Source organism: Columba livia, chromosome 2, assembly GCF_036013475.1.
Source record: "Columba livia isolate bColLiv1 breed racing homer chromosome 2, bColLiv1.pat.W.v2, whole genome shotgun sequence".
NCBI classification, from domain to species: Eukaryota; Metazoa; Chordata; class Aves; order Columbiformes; family Columbidae; genus Columba; species Columba livia.
The window spans coordinates 33,032,493-33,052,758 of NC_088603.1; the positions used below are offsets into that span (position 1 = coordinate 33,032,493).

A 20,266-nucleotide genomic window follows, 5' to 3' on the forward strand; every position below is an offset into this window, starting at 1 on the left:
TGATCTTCTGTTGTGTGCATACAGATGGGTGTTGGAAGGAGAGTGGGGACTGTAAAGAGTTTGTAGAAAATCAGTTCAGCTGGTTTATATTTTGAAATATACAGTTCTGGTGGGGATGGAGGTGGAGGCTTTATATTCCACACTAAAATAGTAATCATAATGTAGTTCATGCAGCACTAAACCATGTTTTGAACTTCCAAAAGCCACTAAGGTAGATGTGCAGACCACTCTGAAGCATGGAATGAAGGTTGCCATGCCTTGTTCTCTGCTATGCATAGGCATGGCTTGGGTAAGGATTCCCCTGGCTCCTTGGGCTTTGCTCTTTGGAGGTGGCAAGTAAAACTGCAAACAGCTCTAGGGCCTTTCCAGGGATATTTCCTTGTCCCCTCCTGCAGGCTTCTCTGGGCCTCCACTCAGGAAAATGTGTGCTTTGGGATCAGCCCTTACATGGGGCACCGTTGGGACATCGAGAACTCCAGAATGAATGTTGTCATCTGTGCAGTAACATATAACACTGGTAAAGTAACCACTTAGATTACAGGTGGGTGAACATGGAGCTAAATAAATGAGAAGCTCCTAGAAGCTGAAATGAGGAATAAGCTTAGCAGAATGATAGAATAAGTTAGACTGTGATAATGCTTGTGGTCATTGCTGACCACAGGGAAACATTTGGAAGGGATCCCCCTCAGCTATATATACTGGTCTTCACACAAGCACCCATTAGCTGCTGAGATACTCTCAGGCTCGGACAAGCAGGGTCTGCTTTAGCCAGACAAAAAGATCACAGCTTTTGAGGGCAGTAGGGCAGCAGTTTGATTATTTCTTTGATTTTTGTTCAAAAAAGAATGAATGAAAGGCCTGATTTTGTCTGCCTGTTTATATATCAGTGCAAAAGTTTAGGAACTAATGTGCACAAGTTCTGGTGGTTACAACTACGACATTGCCCACCAATGTGTTATGTGCATAATGCAAATTACAACTGGGTTGCAATAGGTTGTTTAGTGTCCCCCATATGACATGCTCATACACACATTGTAATTTAGCACTCAAAGGCTGTTTGCTGTGGTAAAATATCAAACTCTCTCATTGATGGGGATTTCCTGTGATATTCAGCAATGTAACTGAGGTAGAAAGTTACTATTATTAAAACATACCTTTACACTTGGAGACAGGCTGCCTGGGTACTTTTGATGTGGAAGACTTCAGTCCAGTGTTTCCTCAGAAGCCGTACTGTTAAGACCTGTTTCAAGGGCCACTGAAAACGGTTGAAGATTCCCCCACTAATTTTCATGGCCAAATATTTTAATTTTTGCAGATGTTAGGTGAAAGCCTGGTCAAGACTCAATCCCTTTAAAAGGGACAAGAGAATACCCAGCAACTTTCCACACTGACATTCATGCTGTAATTTGCTACGTGTTAAAAGCACACCAGGAGACAAGCTGAGAACTCTCACCGTGCCTCGGTACAAACTTGTGCAGAGCGACAGCACACGGGCAGAAAGATTGCGTACAGGGTTTGGGAGTGGGACACATTTTTCAGCTTCTTTTTCCTTTTCCTTTCTTCTTATTCACCGCGGCAGCTCATACAACCAGCGACGCGGAAGCGCTTCCGACCCACTCGGTTAACAAGACCTCGCTACTCGGGTCCGGCGGGGGTGGGCGCGGGGATGCTCGGTTCCTCCGCCGGGACTCGGGCTGCGGGGCCGCCCCTCGGGCTGTGCGGCGGGCGGCCACCGGAGGGCACGATTCCCCGCCAGTCCCCGCTCCGGCCGGCAGCGGCGAGCATGGCTCCCAGGTGAGCCGCTCCCCGCTCGAGTAGAGCAGGGCGGGCATCCAGCGTGCGCCTGCGGCAGCCCAAGTCCCTTCACCCTAGTTTCACGACCGTGGGATGCTGCCCGCCCGCTCCCGGGTCTGTTTGCACTGATGCCTTTAAAACTTCCGTGTTTAGCGAGCCCCGAGTGTTTTTTTCTCCTTCAGGAAGATTCAAGAGCCGAGAGCACCGCTGCCCATCCTGCAGGACGCCGGACCGGCCCGGCCGCCCCACTTGGGCAGCGTGGCCTGGTTGTCGGGGGAGCAGCGACACACGAATCCTCCGCTCACACACAGACGCTTCTTACGGGCGTGCTCCTAGCTCACGGCGCTTTGCCGCTCGCTTCGTTTGGAAGCTCTGGAAAACAGAAGGATAACACGAGAACCCTCCAAGGAATCAGTTTCATTGTCAAAACTGCTGCAGTGATTTTTATTTTATTTTTTAAGCTCGTTGTTATGTGGTTGTTCGCCTAAAGGTCCTAGTGGCTTGCTGCCATAGGAGGATGTGCCAGTGTCTTTTTTAAACGTCCCTGAAACCAAACCTCTTTGCTTCCACTGCCCCTAGTCTCTCCGGTGCGCTGTCCCAGCCCGCCCCCGCCTGTGTCCGCCTGGCCGCCGCTGCGGGGCTGCGCCGGCGGCAGGGAGCGCTGCACCGCCCTGCGCGCAGGGCACTGCTTTGCTCTGCATTCTCCTCGCTTCCCAATTTTCGCCTCAGTGCGAGGCCAAGAAATACCTACGTCCCATCATCAAACTAGACATCCCACATAGGAGACAGGTGTCCTAACAGATTAAGATCCGAAATGGTTTGCAACACGTGTTTTAATGGAAAACCTTTTATTAATATATGTTTTATTCGGCTTCATAAATAATTCATGGTGGTGGATGGGGCTTTTTAAGAAGAGCGTGAGTACCTTGGTGGAACCCTGAATGGTATCTTCTCCTCCACCCCAGAGAAGACCAGTCCTTGCAATTGAAAGAGATCAAAGTATCTAATGCTGTGATGGAGCTCTGCCCCTAATGAAGGCTCTGAGTCTTGTTTATGTAATTTCATGTCTAAATCTGAAAAGACTGCTTAGTAAAACAAGCTTATCTACACTCCAAGGGATAATAGTTATTTATATTAATAATGGAGATTATTTGCTATTTTGGCTCTTTTTTTTTTTTTTTCCCATCTCCTCCAGCTTTCCTGAAGTATGTAAATATGTATGTAAATATGTATGTAAATATTCTTCCTGCTCTGACACATTACTTAAACCTATATATTCTGTCTTTCAGTACACTTTGCTCATGCAAACTCCATAAAATTTCAGGCCTTTTTAGCCACAAACTCTACTTTTTCTTCCAAGGTGAGGGAGGGCACACCTTGGACACAAAACCTTCTTCCTAGGAGAGGACTCAAATTCTCCCTGCAGCTCATGCAGTTTGACTCAGAGTCCTAGAGCCAGAATTTCACCATGAAAGTGGAGTTTTCCCCCATTAGCCATGTTTGCACCCTAGGGAAGAACCCTCTGTGTATCCTACTCAGTGTGGTCTCCTTTAGACTACAGTTACTCTTGGCATCTCAGAGAAGATGAAGAAAAGGGCCATGTAAGAAACAAGAGCCCTGTAGGAGTTCATTAGACAGGGCAATAGGCTCTCCTTTAACTCTGAGGCAGGCAGCAAAGCCTGGTGTGAAGGAAAGGGCCTGGAAGGTCATCCTAGCATACACGTATGCTCTCCTAGGCAAATGAAAACATTTTTTTGAATGGTAGTCTGATTGAATGCCAGGTCTGTGAGTTGGAAGCCATCCACCTCCTCCTCCCACCCTGAGACCACACAGGGTCTGACTGTAACCATGTAGAGGAATGGAGCCTGGAGGAGGAAGGTTCACAGAGGTGAACACTCATCTCATTCTTTCCACAGTTACCTTACCTCTAAGGACACCTACCTAGAGCTAGAAGATTTTTTGAGGGAGCAGGGATTTATCTCCATCTCTGCCAGAATGCATTCCTTTCAGAAAAGGCAGCCAGGGTGGAATCAAAATCTATGTATTTATTTCAGAATGGGGAGCTTATATTTACTTTGTACTATGGAAAATCAGCTATGATGCTTGAAAGGTCTACTGTACACCATTACCCCTCATTTTACAGCCCCAGTCTCATCTGCCCTCCTCTATAAAACAGGATGATGATTACAAGGGCACTTTGCTTACTAGGGATTGATCTGTCTATAGTTCCATAGCCTGGTTTTAATTTCGGACGAAAGTCATGTAGTAGGTCACACATGAAGCTGACCTAGAACACAGATTTAGGTTACCAAACTCCTAAGACAATTTTCCAGAAGAGGCAGTAGTTTATGAATATGTTAAAGTAAATTAACACACATTAACTGTTCATGTGTACTCTGATCTCCAGACAAGCATCTGTATTAGTATCTGTGATGCATTGTATAATACCACACTGCTTCTGCTTCTGTCTGGAAAAGTATCCATATCAAACATATTCTCATGCCAAAATCTACTATCTGACCTTGCAGCACTAAAAATAGTTCATGTCAGAAGCAGAGAAATATTCCTTTCTCCTTTTAGAATGTTTGTGTTTGCATTCATTAAGGACTTGGTCCAAAATCCCTTGATGTCAAAGGGAGTGTTTCAGTGGGGTTTGGATCAAGTCCTAAAATGGGTCAATTAAACTTTAAATAAAATCAAAATGAAAAAAAATATCCACCCTGAGAGTAGTGTTTAATATTAAGAGAGGCTGCCTTTGGAGTAAAGGGTCTTTCATTGTTCCTTAATATTTACTTGAATTTTAGAATTTTCCATGATAAAAAAAAAATCTTTTGCATGAAGGTTATAATACTTATTTCATCTTCAAAACACCCACATTTTGCAGCACAGTAGAAATGTTGTTAAAGTATGTTGACCTAGTAAGTGCAAAGATGATTTGACCTCAGTGGTACATCTATGGGTTGGATCCTAAGCTGTAAGATATGGTCCAGACTTTCAAAGTCAGAGCAGAGGCTTCGTTCCAAAATACTTTCCTGACTAGAATACGTTCAAGTTTATGTCTCCATTAATATTCAAGCAGTTTATGAAATTTTCTAATGTCTGATTTGATGTTATTTGCTGTCACACACTTTGCAAAACAGCTAATGCAGCTCTTGATGACAGCAGATGTAATTAATTTAAAGGCAGAGAATGTGCAGTGGAATATAGCAAGGGCTTTATTACAAAACACTGAAGTTTACACCTTCAGTTGGTAATCCTTTTCTCTACAAGAATACACAATATTTGACAGCATACCTTTTAAGAAAAAAACAGGCAATATAAAAACGAACTGCAGCCTCACAGTGTTTACTGCACCGCTTACTCGTAGCCATTGTATCAGAGGTTCAGGGTAATTGGAATGATGTATGTCTGCAGGAATTTTTGCTGAATGGGGATTATTTAACAGTAAAATGGTTATCATTCTTTTCAAAGAGATAGAAGTTTGATCAATTATAATGCAATGGCTTACAGCCACATGCTATCTACAGTGACATTTATGATCTATTTTGGTTATCCCCAAATGGCCTTCAACCTAGCTATTATCTACCAACATGTTAAACTTTTGGTCAGTGGAAATCCTTTAATGTCCTGGAAAGACTCATGAAGTTGTCTTCTGGCCAGATTCCATTATGGGTAACTACAACTTTATCTACATTCAAGGCATGTAATTGAGTGGCTGTGGTATGGCAAACTGTCATTTGGCTTAATTTCAATCAACTAAGATAATTTTCTGTATTTTCTTTCCTATAATACTGTGTCATGTTGCTGTACAAAGTGAAACAGCTGCCATATTGTCCTTCTCAAAGACGCATCCCAGAATGGGCTGTCTCTTCCGAGAGGACAATGCAGCCTCAAATTTGGCAGGTAAAATTTTGCAACACCAAATCTTTCCATCTGTGGTTTCATGTTGTCAGCTCATTGCAGGAACTAATAGTCTGGTCTAGACGGCAAACTATCTGATTTGTTAGTGTAGCTGACAGGTTAACTGTCTAAGTCTTACCATTTTTATACAGAATTCACTGTGGGTAGTACGTTTCATCCCACAAAGAAGAAAAATAACCATGTTTAAAGATTAGAAGCACTGTTGGGAAATTAAGTTCTTAATGCTAAATCAGATGTATAATAGGAGGTACTTCATAGTTACTCACATCAAGGCTAAGGGGCCAACCTAAAGGAGTATATACAAGAGGGAAAAAGGTGACACAGACACTCAGCTATGACTACAAGAAACAGCCCTTCCTATTCTCACAGACGGAGTATAGATCAGAAGCAAGTTATACTTGTATAAAGAGACAGAAGATGCTTTTTCGTTCTTTGTAGTTATGGGAGTCATTATATTTCTTCATGCATACCCTCCCAAACTGTTCATTAAGGCAAAAAAGGATTTTTGCTGTTCAGTCATAGAGATTAGCAAAATGTTAGCTGACAAAAAATTGCCATTAAACTTTGCTCAAGAACATCTGAAAGTAGTATTTGAAATCCAACACTGGAATAGGTGATACTGCAAGGGCACCAAAACCAAAAGAAATGTGTTAGTGGCTCTCCAGTAAGAAGCTGTGACACAGCAAATGATGCAGATAGTATCACCTCATTTGCAACACGGAAGTAGGAGAGCAGTATTATACAGGTAGCATAATGCACTGACTGGAAAGAAACCACATCAAACGTAGCTGTTTTCCCTAGGTTTTTGCTGACAAGGAAACCTCCATGGTGCCATGTGCATTTCCACCATGCTGCTGCAAGGTGAACATTACGAATCTACAGGTAGACTTCCTGTCATTTGAAAATGTGTCATTGGATGTTTTCAGCAAAATAAAATACTTTGGGCATAAAGCCTCCTCTTTCCATCTCTGAGGTCACCCTGCAACTTTGGGGTGTTATAGGGTGTTTCTGTGGTCTGAAAGTGATTCAGAAACCCTCCCAATAAGTAATGCTAGTGACCTATAGCTTCACAAGAATTGCGTTTAGGGAGAGGAAGTAGGGTTGAAGGAAGTGTCATTAGAACTTTTGCTTTTCTGTACCGTTCTTAGCTACCTATTATAGCATGTCTTTCAGCTACCTGTTATAGTATGTATTTTCATCTTGGAGGCAAAGAATGCCAAACTTACACTCCAAAACCTTCTCCAGTCAAAGACTTGCCTTATGCACTGGATCCTTCAAAAGGTCTGGCCAATGAGATACTGAAGATTCATGCTTAAACAGCTATACTGCTCTCAAAGAGAATATAAATTTTTTTTTTTTTTTTTTTTTTAGGAAATATGCTTGCGTACTTTAAATATTACAAGTACCATATGTTCTCATCATAGCTTTAGTAGAACTCATTTGTCTCCAAGAGCAAATTCTATGCTACTAACATCATAGAACTTCCTCAGTATAAAGTATAAAGTGGTTCAGTCTATAGGTATGGGAGTTGTGATCTGAAAGGGGATACTGCAATCATTCTGTTCCTGGATGTGTGGAACATACAGCTGTGAGAATTGACTTATGCTGTTGTGAACCCATGTATGGTTGACAGAGTGAACTAATGGACATATGCATGTCTCCAAATTTAATACCTTGGGGTTGGCAAAGGTGTTTTGAGCAGTAGGACTTAAACTCCATCTTACCAAGGCTTGGTTTAGTAGTTCAAGCACAGTTATCAGTACTTCAGTGAAAGCTCCATTTGCTCATAATTAAAATTCAGGTTCTGTATGTCAAGGAGGTGGCACCTGATGAGGACGTAAACTATCTGCTTAATCATATTTGGCAACATGTAAGATATCTGGCTCAGATGTAGCATGAAATGAATTCCACGCATCTTCAAGTAAGGCAGGGAAAGATCTGAGATAGCCCTTCATTTCACAGTCTCTCAATCCTTTTTTTTTTTTTTTCTTTTTTTTTCTTCCCTGACTATTATTCATCATATGACAACTGCTTTTGCGTCTGGTAGTTTGCAAAGTTACGAGGGTCAAGGATGCTGCTGAGTTACTGCAGTGTTCTGGCATATCATTAAAACTTGATTAAAAATGGATAAAAATGTCTTTCTGTATATTCACTGAACTGTTTCTAAGTTTCGTTTCTTATATGATAGTATTAACAACAAAAACATGAACTTCTTAAAAGTGGAAGCACTCCCAAATGTCTTTGATGCTATTGCTGAGTCCTAAATCTCTGATTCAGACCAAAGTTATTTAAGAATAATTTTTAAATTATTCATGTACTCCAAAAATTTCCTGCCAACTTAATGGCTTAGTCATGTACATTATTCTAAAAGACTTCATAGGAGCTTAGATGGCCAAGATCAGGTCCAAGAGCACCTTGAAACATCTGAAACACTTCAGCATTTGGATAATTACATACTTTTGGGGCCAACCCACATTTCTCTTTGGAAAGTGTTTCCCCTGCATAGCTGCAGACAACAGATGGATCATATGATCTCTGCATTTGGAAAGATGGCATAATTCTGGCAGACTGTCAGTTAAGTGAAGTGAGCTGATTTCAGATCCTCATTAAGAAAATATACAACCACCCGGAGTGCACTGAATGACAGAATGTGATCGCTGGCGCCAGCTTTAATAGAAAATGTAGTGCACTGTTGCAACATGAAATCTGATGTGCTGTAGCTGGATCTAGCTTTACCGGGTTTTGTGTTCATTTTTCAAACAAATGTGTTTTAAAGGAGACATTCTTTGGATTGCAAGGGCCCTCTGTTCACCAGGAGCAAGAGGAGCAGAACAGTGGAGGAGTAAAAGGCAAATTCAAAGGGCCATCAGCTCTAGGGTTCAGAGTGGGGCACCAAGGCTTTGCAGTTCTTCCCTTACATTTGCAAAACTTTCTGTGTATTGTGTGTGTATTGAAGTTTTTATTTATATCTCTAATCCTTCATTGTATTTATTAGAGTGGCTCCATTTTGCAACTGGCATTTTACCCAGAAACACCTGGTGGAGACAGCATGGCCCCTTCCCGCAGAAGGGCTCTGGGAGCAAGGCTGGACTTCACAGAGCAGCAGCCCTGCCAAGCACCTAAGAGTCTGAGGAGGAATCCCAGGGCACTGTAAAATGCAGTCTAGTTTTCCAGCAATACTGGATATGAGCAGTAAGTGCACTGTAGTCACTACTCACCACTGAAGACAAAAGGACAAGCAGACCTGCACACCTTCATTTCACCATCAAAGACCAAAATAACAGCAGTGGCTTCAGGTCACAACTTTTTGACACACTTTCAGCAGTGACCTTTGAAAAATCAAGACCTTTATGTGGCATCTCATCTTGGTCATACAAAAAAACAAATGATCCAAAATCAGTAGTTGTTTTGAAAATCTTTGTTAACCTACCTTTCATCCAGACCAGAGACTTCATCTGTCCCACATGAACCTGAAGTGTTCATGCAGTGATGATATTTGCTGTATCCTCTGTGCTATGCTCACTACTCTGTCCTGTGACAACAGACCACATTCCGAAGGTCAGAATTCATTAGCAAAGTTAAAGCCTGTATACTAAGTAAGCAATGCTAGGAAAAAAAAAAAAATAAAAAAAGTAGTGTTGTCATCTGGATTAACTTCTCCTTCTTCTCTCAGTTCGTTTATTTATGATTAAGACCCTCCATGCACAGATTTCCTCTTTGCTCTGTAGAAAATCATAAAACACACCACCTTCCCTCCAACTACCATAAAGCTTGGAGCAAGTCAAAATGGAACTGAAAGTAACACAGACAACTATTATCTTTCTTCTCCCCTCAGAGTTAAAGAGAGGCAGTTAAACCAACAGGATGTTCTTTATCTCTCATAACAAAATTATGGCAGAGGTAAGACAAAAATATAAACAGGCCTAGCAATCTACGGTGACTGATTATTTTGGTTTGAAATAAAGCTCTGTGTGACAACAGCGAAGCCAGTCCTCCTTCTGCACTATTATAACTCTTTGTGGGCACCATTCAAAACCCCTCAGTGTAGGAGGAGGTGGTCTGAGTCACAGTTATGGCACTGAAGCCTTTGAGAGCAGTATAAACCACAGTAAGATAATCTAATGCACACAACAATTTGAATACATTACAGTCCCTAGAAATATATATTAATGTGAAAACTGACAATACAAAAGGAAAGGGTTGCTCCCCTACTTTGACTTTTTTGAAGGAATAGGAATTTTAGGTGTGTGAGCACCAGTGAACAGGACTGCAGCTGGTGATTAGTGCCTACCAGGCCAAAAAGTTAGGTCTGAAACTAGGATAGAGAAGGAAAAAAGTAAAATCTGGATGAAAAACATGAAATTTTTTTAAATAATATCTGAGCTGCAGTTCTTAAACAGCTACATTTTAAGGCAATTGCAGTTTAATATTTTTATTCAGTAAATTCTTTTTATCCTAAGTATACTACTGTGGTGAATGTTCATTTCAATATTTGAAACATGAACTAACTTTGGAGTGAAGTTTAAGAGAAAAATAATTTGAACTAATTATATTTAGAAACTTTTTAGTAAAGACAGCAATTTTTACTATACTACAAAAAGACTATGACCAGTTTACCTATGTGTCCTTCTAACTGTTATGCTGTATAAGCAGTAAGAAAAGCTTGGCTGTCATTGTTGCAGATTAGGAGTATTCAAACCTAGTAATAATAACAAATTCTTATAAAAAAGTGAACAGAGCATGCACAGCAGTCACATTTTAATCTCAGTATTTCGGCTATTTTTTATTTAAAAAATCACAAAAGGTCCAAGTTCATTGAAAAGAGAAAAGGGCAACATAGAAAATCTCTTTGAGAAGCACCACTGATCTGAAGGAGAACAAAAATAAAGCAAAAACTCTTTTCCATCACTTTTTGCTTAGAACCCACATGACTTCAAAACCTAATTTATTTTAAAGTTTGTAAAAAGAAAAAAAAAAAGTATTGTTGGACTAAGGCTTCACTTATCAAGTTTCATCCTGGAGAGAATTTTTATAGCTGAGTCATAAACCCTCCATGCTAGAGAGTTTATAATGGAAATGCTGACAAATGCGATAATAAACACCAATCATGGGGCCATAGTAGCTGGTCAGACTGTGGATGCAAGAGTTTGCAGTGCTATCATAATATTTTGTTCTGTTTCCAGCATTAATTTTCTTAAATCTGCTTTCAGGTTGAGCAGCTGTAAAACAAGATCAGCCTGTCTATAGATTTTAAAATAATTTGATTATTTATACTTCTCTTAGAAAGCTTGGAAACGTCTCTCAAATATTATTTCATTCAGACTTATTTTTTGGTTTACATGTCTGAATACTAATCGTAATGTGATAGCTTCAAGGGAACTCAACTTTCTACCAAAAGGCAGCCTTCAGTGGGCAAAGATAATATAAACAAACCGCCTCAGACCAAGATCTAAAAATGGGCTATGATCAAACAGCTCTAAGGCTTTTAAAACCCCCTCATTATCTTTTCCCAGAAGTAATTGACACTGCCAGTTTTTGTTCTTAATGCGGTGACAATGGCATGGTGCTTTGGGGAGACCAAGGAAAGGGATTGGCCTCAGCGTTGGTCACAGCAAGGTTTCTGAGCAAGGGAAAGGCCTTTCAGTACAGATTCACTGAATTTAGCAGCAGTTTTGCACTGACTGCATTAGGACCAGGATTTCAGTGGCTTCCCAAGCCTGACATGCTGCTTTATTGCACTATGACTCCACAGACCAGGATGCAATAATCTTGAGCTGAGAGGAGGGAAAGGGAAGAAGGGATCCCACAGGCTTGTTGTTTCAGGAGATGGGATTGCACACCAGCAAGAAGCTTGTCTGCAATGTTTCCATGATTTGTTTATATTCTTAGCAATCTGAGATTCCAGGACTTCAGCACATCCACATAGGCCAAGCAATGGGGCAGTATGGTATCTCACTGTTTCACTGGGCTCTTCATGGGCATATGGCATGCTTTGGTTCTAACACTGGTGTCTAGTACAAAAAATGCATTTCGACTACTGTTCTGGTAAATATTTGCCAGGTTTGGAAAAGTATAAACCACAAAAAAGTAAAGCTCCTTTCATAATGTTCTCAGCTACTATAAATCAACATGTGGCCAAGAGGCTCTTCCAAAGTCTTTGATACAACACAAAATGTGTCTCAATACTTAATCTGTGCTGTTTGCATATTGCGTTCATTGGCTTACACTGCAACCGCATTTTTAATTCCTAATGTTAGCTTCTAGAATCAGTGGCTCATATAGGAATGTTACTACTGGTCTGTACTACTGCTGCGATATTTCCAGTGATCTGTTAAAAATCAGGATTCATAATGTAAGATCCAGATTTTGATTTGTATTTCAAAATAAAATGTAATATTTTCTTTCTGCCTTTCTCTAGTCTTTAACACAAGTAAAGAAAAACCTTGGATCTTGAACAAACTCCAATGTTTTGTTATTGAACCAAGAAGAGAAAACCAATCATTTGGTTTATCTGTTACAGACATGTTTACATCATGAAACTCTCAATACACTGTGAGCTATAGAGTTCTAATTCTATTCAGTGACAGGAGCAAGGAAATAAAATGAAAGGATAGATAATAGTGCAACAGAAAGCACAGATGTATAGAGATCATAGAGAAACTGTGCTAAAAAGTAAATACTGAATTGCATGTTTCATTTTCTTTGAAGAATCTGTCTTCATCATTTTGCTTGAGACAGTGGTAACAGTAAATGCAACTGGGTCATGTGAACAGTTGTTGATTTTGGAACATTATTGATTCTTAGTTCCTTTTCTCATTTTATTTTTAGGAAAAAACAACAACAACAACAACAAACCAACAACAACACACACACACAAACCCCACACACAAACAAACACACATACAAAACCCCCAATACAAAACCATCTGAAGAGGTGAAACACCCCAGTTTCTAGAGAGGATCCAGCTGTGTGAACTCCCCAACTGCCTTTTGAAAAAAGAATTCTGAAAACTGTAGAGCAGATGCAATCTGGAGTCAGGGAGGTCAATAAAAACAAGTGGGAAAAGAAATCAAAGAAACAAGTGAAAAGAGAAAGAATATTAGAACATTAATACAGGATATTAGACCATTCAGTGGATGGAATGAAAGAAAGAAGAATCACCACAGGAACTGACAAAACATGAGAAAAGAAATCAAAGAGATATTAAGGTGGGATTTTGATATTATGCATACTAGTGAATCCAGGATAAATCTTGATTTTACTAATATCACAATAATTTTATATTGTGGAGATAAAAGCTATCCTGACAAGTCATGCAGAACCACTGCCATGCATGGGACATTTGCTCCCCAGTTTGACGCAGGCTGGACTGCGCTCGATGGAGGTTGGCTGCTGCCCGTCTGCTGCAAATACGGGGACAAATCCAGGTTTTTGCCGAGCAGCGGTGAGGGAAGGTGCCAGCAACCGGGAAAGCCAGGGGGGAGCAGGGGGACAGAGGCACATTAGGAAGGGCCGGAGAGGCTTCTAGAGGAGAACCTCAGGTCACTTGCTCGACTGCCACCCCTGCCACGGCGGCTCTCCCTGGCTCTCGCCCCTGTTCACGAGGGGCTGCGAGGCATTAGGAGATAACGCTAAAAAAAACGATCCCCGAGGTGCACCCTGTCCCCACCCGCAGGTTGCGGCCGGGCCCTTCTGTCTCCCTCCGGCTTTTCAGATTTTATTTTGTCTCCTTACAGCCATGAAACATATGTCAGGGGGAGGGGGAGCAGAGGGAGGGAGTTAAAAAAAAATCCATTGAGAGAGAAAAGGGCTTTCCGTGATCTCCCCAAAATCAAAGCCCACAAGCCCCCACGTTGTCTCTCTCAGATGGGCGCAGATCGGGCTTCTCAGCCCGGCCCCGTCGGTGCCAGGGAGGCTGCGAAGCGACCGAACCGCCCCCCGCGCCTCGCCCGCGTTGTGCGCCCCGCACCGTACCGCAACGCGCCGGGCCGGGCTGGGCAGCAGCAGGACCTCCTGCGCCAGCCCCTGTTCGGTGTGAGCGACAGTGCGGGACACCCACACTCCAGGACACAATTGGTCCCGGGAAGAGAATCGTGACAACAAACGGTTGTGTCCAGATGTTTCGCCTTACTGGCCCTGTGACACACGGCATGGACTTGGCAGGCTGGATTACAAAGAAAAGGCAGTAGTTGTTTATTTTATTTATTTATTTATTTATTTTTTTAAAGCAGAAAGCGCTAGGTTAAAATGCAAACGCCGAGATTTTCCTCGTCACCGGCAGGCAGCTGGGCAGACAACTGAATCCGCTGGAAATCCATTCTGCAAACTGGAACGGCTCTGTTGCCCCAGTGAGCCTTTCCCGAAAGCAACAAATTGCAAAAATTTTAAAGTAAGCAGGCGACGCAACACAAACCAAAGGGTCTCAGAACTTTTTTTTTTTCTTTTCCTTTACAAAATTATATATATTAGCAAATCTACGCATACTGACACTCTCCACCTCATTTCTCCCGCACTCCTCCCCCCGCCCCCAACGCACGTTTCCTTAAACACTCCTCGTTTTACATCACACACCTACACGGTCCTGGCTGCGGTGTTGAGAAGCCAAGGCAGGAGCCACGGCTCTGCATCTCAAGCAGGGAGGCACCCAGGGCCATCTGCTCAATGCCGTGGGTGGTGCTCGGCCCTCAGCCCCATCACGCCGCTTCCCGGCTCTGCCTAGCTCGCCTCCTGCCTGCTGCAACCGTCCAGGAGCTCAGTCATGAAGGAGATGTACACTATGGCCAGGCGCAATGTCTCTATCCGAGAGAGCCTCTTCTCGTAGGCGAAGGTGGGCACCTTCTTCCTCAGCTGATCAAACGCCTCGTTGAGGTTGAACATCCTCTTCCTCTCCCGTATGTTGGCAGCCTGACGCTGCGCATAGGTGATAACTCTCTTTCTCCTGGGTCTGTCGAGAAGGGAAGCGCTGCGCATCCTCTCCTCCTCCTCTTCTTCGTCTTCGGGACCTCCATCTCCGAAGGCAGCCAGGGGTAGCCCGCGCACCATCCCCTCCCGAAGCGACAGAGCTCTGTCCCGCAAGGGAGGCCCGGAGGTGATCTCGCAGAAACCCAGGCTCGTCCCGGCCCGGGGAACGACCTGGGGGTCGCCCAGGGAGAGGTCGGCCACGAAATCCAACACCGAGGGGCCCAGCAGCCCCTCCGGGCAGGGCACTTTTGGGTTTCTGCCGTGCAGATCATCCAGCAGCTCCGGGCGCTGGTGGGCTGGGAAGAAACTGGCTGACATCTTACTTCAGAGAGGGCTTAATCTGGTCCCCCATCCCCAGCGGCGTTAATATTTATAACCCCCCGGATAACAGGATTAGCAGGACTAGAAAGAGCGGCTGTAAAATTTCTCGCCGTGATGCTGATGAGAGGAGACAGGCAGACCCCTCGGGGACGCGTGGATGCTCCCGAGAGAGGAGTCCCCAGCGAGTCAATCCTGTCACAGCGATCAAGGACAGTTCCTTCTTGGCAAAACCCTCCTCTCTTACCTGCTGAGCACTTTTGTCTCTTCTTACACACCCGCAACCAAACGATTTTCAGCCTCTTTAAAACCCACAGCCGCAGAGCCGGGTCTCCACTGGGCTTGTTTTCCTGCTTTCTGTCGGGATCTCTGAACCCTGAGAGCCAGCCTGACAATTGATGTCAGGCAAGTGCATGTATGCTTTTAATGATGTCCTGAAGAGGGGACCTGCACGCAGAGGGTCACCGGGGAATGTTTACCCTGTATCCCAGCGCAGCTGGAACTGAATGACAGGACCTCCATTAGCCTAAGTAAGCATTGTAGGGGACCCGATATTGCATTCCCTGTAGTAACTGTTGGAATCGCCTCTCCATTCCCCCTAAACTCCCTTCAACTAGAATTCAAACAACTTGCTAGCGTGGCAGTAAAAGACTGCTTGATAAAGCTCATTTCGTTTCAGGCAATCTCAAAGCACTTGCTTTGAAACTCTTTCCTCTTGCCCATGAGACGAGGATAAGCTGGTCCTAGTCAGAGCAATGGTTGCTCTTGCAGCTTTGGTAGAGTGGTCCCGGTCACCGCCGGTGCGCAGAGGAATCAACCTGACTGCATGCACTGATAACGCAGAATACATAGCGCAAAATACCGTGAAATGCATACAAACACACCCGTACACCCGACACGGCAGAATACTTTTCTTTGGTCAAGGTTTTTATTTTTGTCTTGAGAGGCCGGAAGAAGTGAGGGGTTGTGTCTTCACCCTCCCACAACATAGAGTATGTCTGAGTAAACAGCCTGATCCTGGCAATCCCTGGCAGTGTTAGACACACCCAGGTTGAATCAGATCGGTTTTCTTTGGCACACGATTTGTGCACACAGCTCGTTTAGGAGTGGCTAGCCACCACTCTCGCACGGCCTTCTTAAAGCCTAATCTTCGCCTTTGTCATGCATTGTTGCCACTCTCGCTTTGGGGCTAATTAGTCTCTAATTTCTAAGGGTATTTCAAAGCCCATTAGATCAAAGGGGATGGGTGGGGGCGGCCGAAGGATCCTTCTCCGTGAAAATTCTTCCTGTTTGCTTACAGGACCGCAAACATTTCCCACCGCATACCGGGATCTGCCGTCATTCACAACCCTGAGCGGACCACGCATCCCCTTTTGCCGCGAAAGATGTGGTGGGAAAGACTTTTCCCCTTCCAGTCTCGCTCCCAGGGTTCCGCGGGCTGTCAGAGGCGAGGGGCAGGCAGGGTGCCGGCTGCGCTGCGCGGAGCGGTGCGGAAGGTGAGCGGGAGCGGAGCTACGTTGGACAGCTCCGCAGCGAGGCCGTTCGGGCCCGGCGGCACGGCAGGTACCCGGCGTACCCTGCGGAACGGGAGACCTTCCCTCCGGGCTGACAACCAACCTCTCCCCATCCTCTCGCACCGTCATCATCGCCACTGCTGCGGCAGTGATCGGCGGCGCTGTGTCTGCTTCCACGGTTTGATGGCATGCTATGAGTAAAAAAAGAACAAGTGGCGGGCAGGGTGCTTCTATTTGCACTAGCGCTAAGACTTTTCTTAGCGTCTGGGGAGAAATTCGCTCAGAGATGTGCTTATTTAAGACAAATATCGTTAATTAAAACACCTGGTGAATGAACTAATAAGGGAATGAAGAGCTATAAAACATCTGGTAAGGGAAGTGCTAACTATAGAGCATTCAAAAGTAAGTTGAAGAGCTCTAAATGCTAAGTGTTATATAAAAATGCTCTGTGGATGAAAGATCAGATAAGTTTTTATGATCGATCTCAAAGGAAGGAAGTTTATTTGAGCTCCTTTTAGGTGAGGTGGCAAGTATTTCGTTTAAAGACACGGAGGTATAAATTAAGGACAAATGCAAGTAAAGATGTGTCACCACAGGGTGAAATACACATACTTCAGATAATGAAACAAATGAATGGAGAAATGTGAAAACGTCAGCTCTGTCTTAACATGCACACGAATTTACCGTCGCGTGGGAAACCGGCGTTTAGAGGACGATAGAGCAGCCCTTCACCACGTTCTCTTCAGAAAAAAACCTCTTGCTCACATCTCAGATTTTTGCAGGACACAAAACTACAAAGACAACCGGAACTAGAAGCGATTTATTAACATACTGCAAGAATGTAACGGGAGAAGGTTGTTGAGTCAGTATCACATCACAAAGCGAGATAACATGAAAGATGAATGCAGGGTGTGCCTGTCGCTGAATCCTTAAAGGAAGCACTAAAACCAGGACTAAGACAGGACTTGGATGTCCTAGCAGAAGATGAAGACTCATAACCAAGGCGAATCCTTCTGTCAAACTGATATTTTTTTATGGCTGCTTTATTTCCTGTGTTTTTCCTCTTATATTTGCTAAAATATTGAATTTTCTCTCCTATTAATGGTCAATGAACAGTGATTTGTAGTATGCGTTTGAACATTTTTTCATATTTGGTGATTTTTGTCATATTGGAGAAAGCATCGAGCTGAGGAAACGCATAATGAATACCCGTGCTGCAGGAGACAGATTTTCAGCTCATAGACAATGCAACAATGTAGGGGAAGCAAGACGAACTCTTATGAGAGGCTGCCTTTCACTCTGAAATCTTCTCAGATCATATTAGGTGCTCAAACGTGTCTTCTAGATTTGTTTTAACTAAGAATACAGTTTGCTTTATGATTAACTTCCTTCACCCACCTCTAATCCTATCTTTTCATTGAAATGTTTATCACAAAAAAATTGTTCACAAAATGCTTACAGATGCTAAACACTGTCTGCAACTATTTGCATACTTATTTTTCTTCAGAAGTATCTATGATATGTTTCTTGTTAATTTTGAAAATCAATGTCTTGTAACAAGTCTTCCTACACAAAAAATCCAATATCCTTTGTACTATCAACTATGAGGAAAATGTGCATTTCAATTCACTTTACTTCCATGGAATTAGTTCTACTTCTCTTATAATCCTGCATGCTGAGTCCCTGTGCTGGTAATTTTCCACATTATCACACAGGATAAGACAGCTTCTCTGATTACTCCGCATTACTGATTGAGAAATTATAGATTTTAACAGTGACCTCTACTTTACTGGAAAATTCACTGGAAGTCAGTGGTGATCTTGGGATGCTGAAATAAGGAGGCACTATCCAACACTCACGATTCAGTAAGCAAGGAGCTGAAAGGTATTGTCTACTCCCACAAAAAGTTATATATAAAATCGAAAAAAAAAAAAATCTACACACTTTTCTTGTAAAATGAGAAAAATCTTTTCTCCTTTAACTGATGCATTAATAGTCAGAGAGTTTCTCTAACTCTCAAACTCTGTCCTGAATAACAGAAAGAGTCGTAATGTGTGGCAGACTAATGTTGTCTCTCTCAACTTACTGACATTGCAGCTGTCTGATCTACTTGTTAAACCTTAACATTACTGTGATGTCCATGGATCATGAATTCATCACCTCAAAACACAGAGCAGTTCATGTCCTGTTGATCTGACAGTTTGCATTCCTGACAGATCGGACCAGATCAGTGCAGCATATGTATGTGGAGATGGGGCCATCTTGCATGGGAGTGGACAGTGTTTGGACAATATCTTATCTTGACACTTGCTTAATCAGTGGTGGAGGGGAAGGGACTATGGGCACCATGGATGAATTAATAGAAAAAGGAAGTATGTAAGCAAAGCTAGCTGAAGACTGGCTGTTTTGACAGTAGAAGAATGTAGCAGTATTCAGGTGAAAGCAGAGCAAAATGGGATTGAATGTGGTATCACTGGAAGGGTAAAGGATACTTCAGATGTCTCAATGCTTTATGAGATTATATAGGCAGGGAACATTGGACTATGATAGAGTTTATGTTCAAAGACTTTATGTCTAAGTCAGTTGTGAAGCTGAAGGAGGCTAAACAAAAGTATCAGATTAATTTGTCAGAGCAGTTTTGAATGGCTTGTGGTGAAACCAGAAAGGACGAGACCACTGAAGTAAAAGTTGAAGCTAATGTGGACCAGGGGAAGCAGCGCCTTGATGGCTGAAACAACTGAGAAATTTTTTGGTATGTTTGAGATAGGTAAAGTGTATGGAGATGGGGACAAGGTTACCTCACTTGACTTCTGCAGATCTGATGTGCAGAAAGAATTGATTGACTTCATCAGTTAAGAAAAATAAAGTGTATACTAGAAATGGGCTTGTATTTTGTAGCTGCTGGATCTTATCCAAGTATCAATTTATCATGGAGACACTCTGAATTGTGCAGAGATGTGAGCACCTGCAGTGGACTCTGTAGTCCACTTGAATTCCATGTCCCTTATGGACTGTCTAAGGAGTTTGGGGATACTGGCTTCTAACTCAGATAGCTTCAGTCCTGTGGGATGAACATTGGCCCCCAAATTAGCAGTTTATGAAGAAACACTAATATATCTCTATATCTCTATCTATCTATCTATCTATCTATCTATCTATCTATCTATCTATCTCCAGTTTTAAGGAGATTTCTTTTCCCTAGGTTTCCTGCAGCAGAGACTCAGGCATGGGTTCCAGAAATTTTTATTAAATACATAATTTATTTGCAAGGTACAGCACAGAGCAGCTCAAGTTGGGTGGCTTCTGAAGTGGGACCCCCAATAAAGATAACCTTAGACAACTAAACCCCCACAATCCAAGCCTCCCACCCACCACATATCACTTCAGGACAACCACAAAATGAGAGCCTGGGGTCTCTCCACTCTTTATTGGATCTCTTAATTTTCAACAGGTGGGTTGTTTCTTATCTCTGTGGGTAGTTGTTTGTCTTTCACTGTCCAGCCTGGACATCAACCTAGGTTCTGTCCATCAGTTACTATTTTGCACCTGCAGCTGGGATGTTGGAGAAAGTCCTTGGCAATAGCCAAAACCTTTTTCTGTTGCTTGTCTTCTGTTAGATCCTGTTTTGCTCCTTTACTTTTCTCCAGGGATGCAGCTCCACTTATCTAGTAGCTCAAACCACACTGAAGCCTTTTTTACTTAATGAAGCAGAAAGTTCAAAAGTTCACAGGCTTGCAGAAGTTATGCTGAGCGAAGT

The 20,266-nt window shown here is 43.0% G+C and overlaps 1 protein-coding gene across 1 annotated transcript; it reads right to left on the minus strand.

Annotated features, from left to right (window-relative positions):
* Positions 1–13,958: 13,958 nt before the first annotated feature.
* Positions 13,959–15,664, minus strand: FERD3L (Fer3 like bHLH transcription factor). The gene has a single exon (XM_005510936.3). The coding sequence runs from the start codon at positions 14,993–14,995 to the stop codon at positions 14,432–14,434; it is 564 nt and encodes a 187-aa protein (XP_005510993.1). The 5' UTR covers positions 14,996–15,664; the 3' UTR covers positions 13,959–14,431.
* Positions 15,665–20,266: the final 4,602 nt, after the last annotated feature.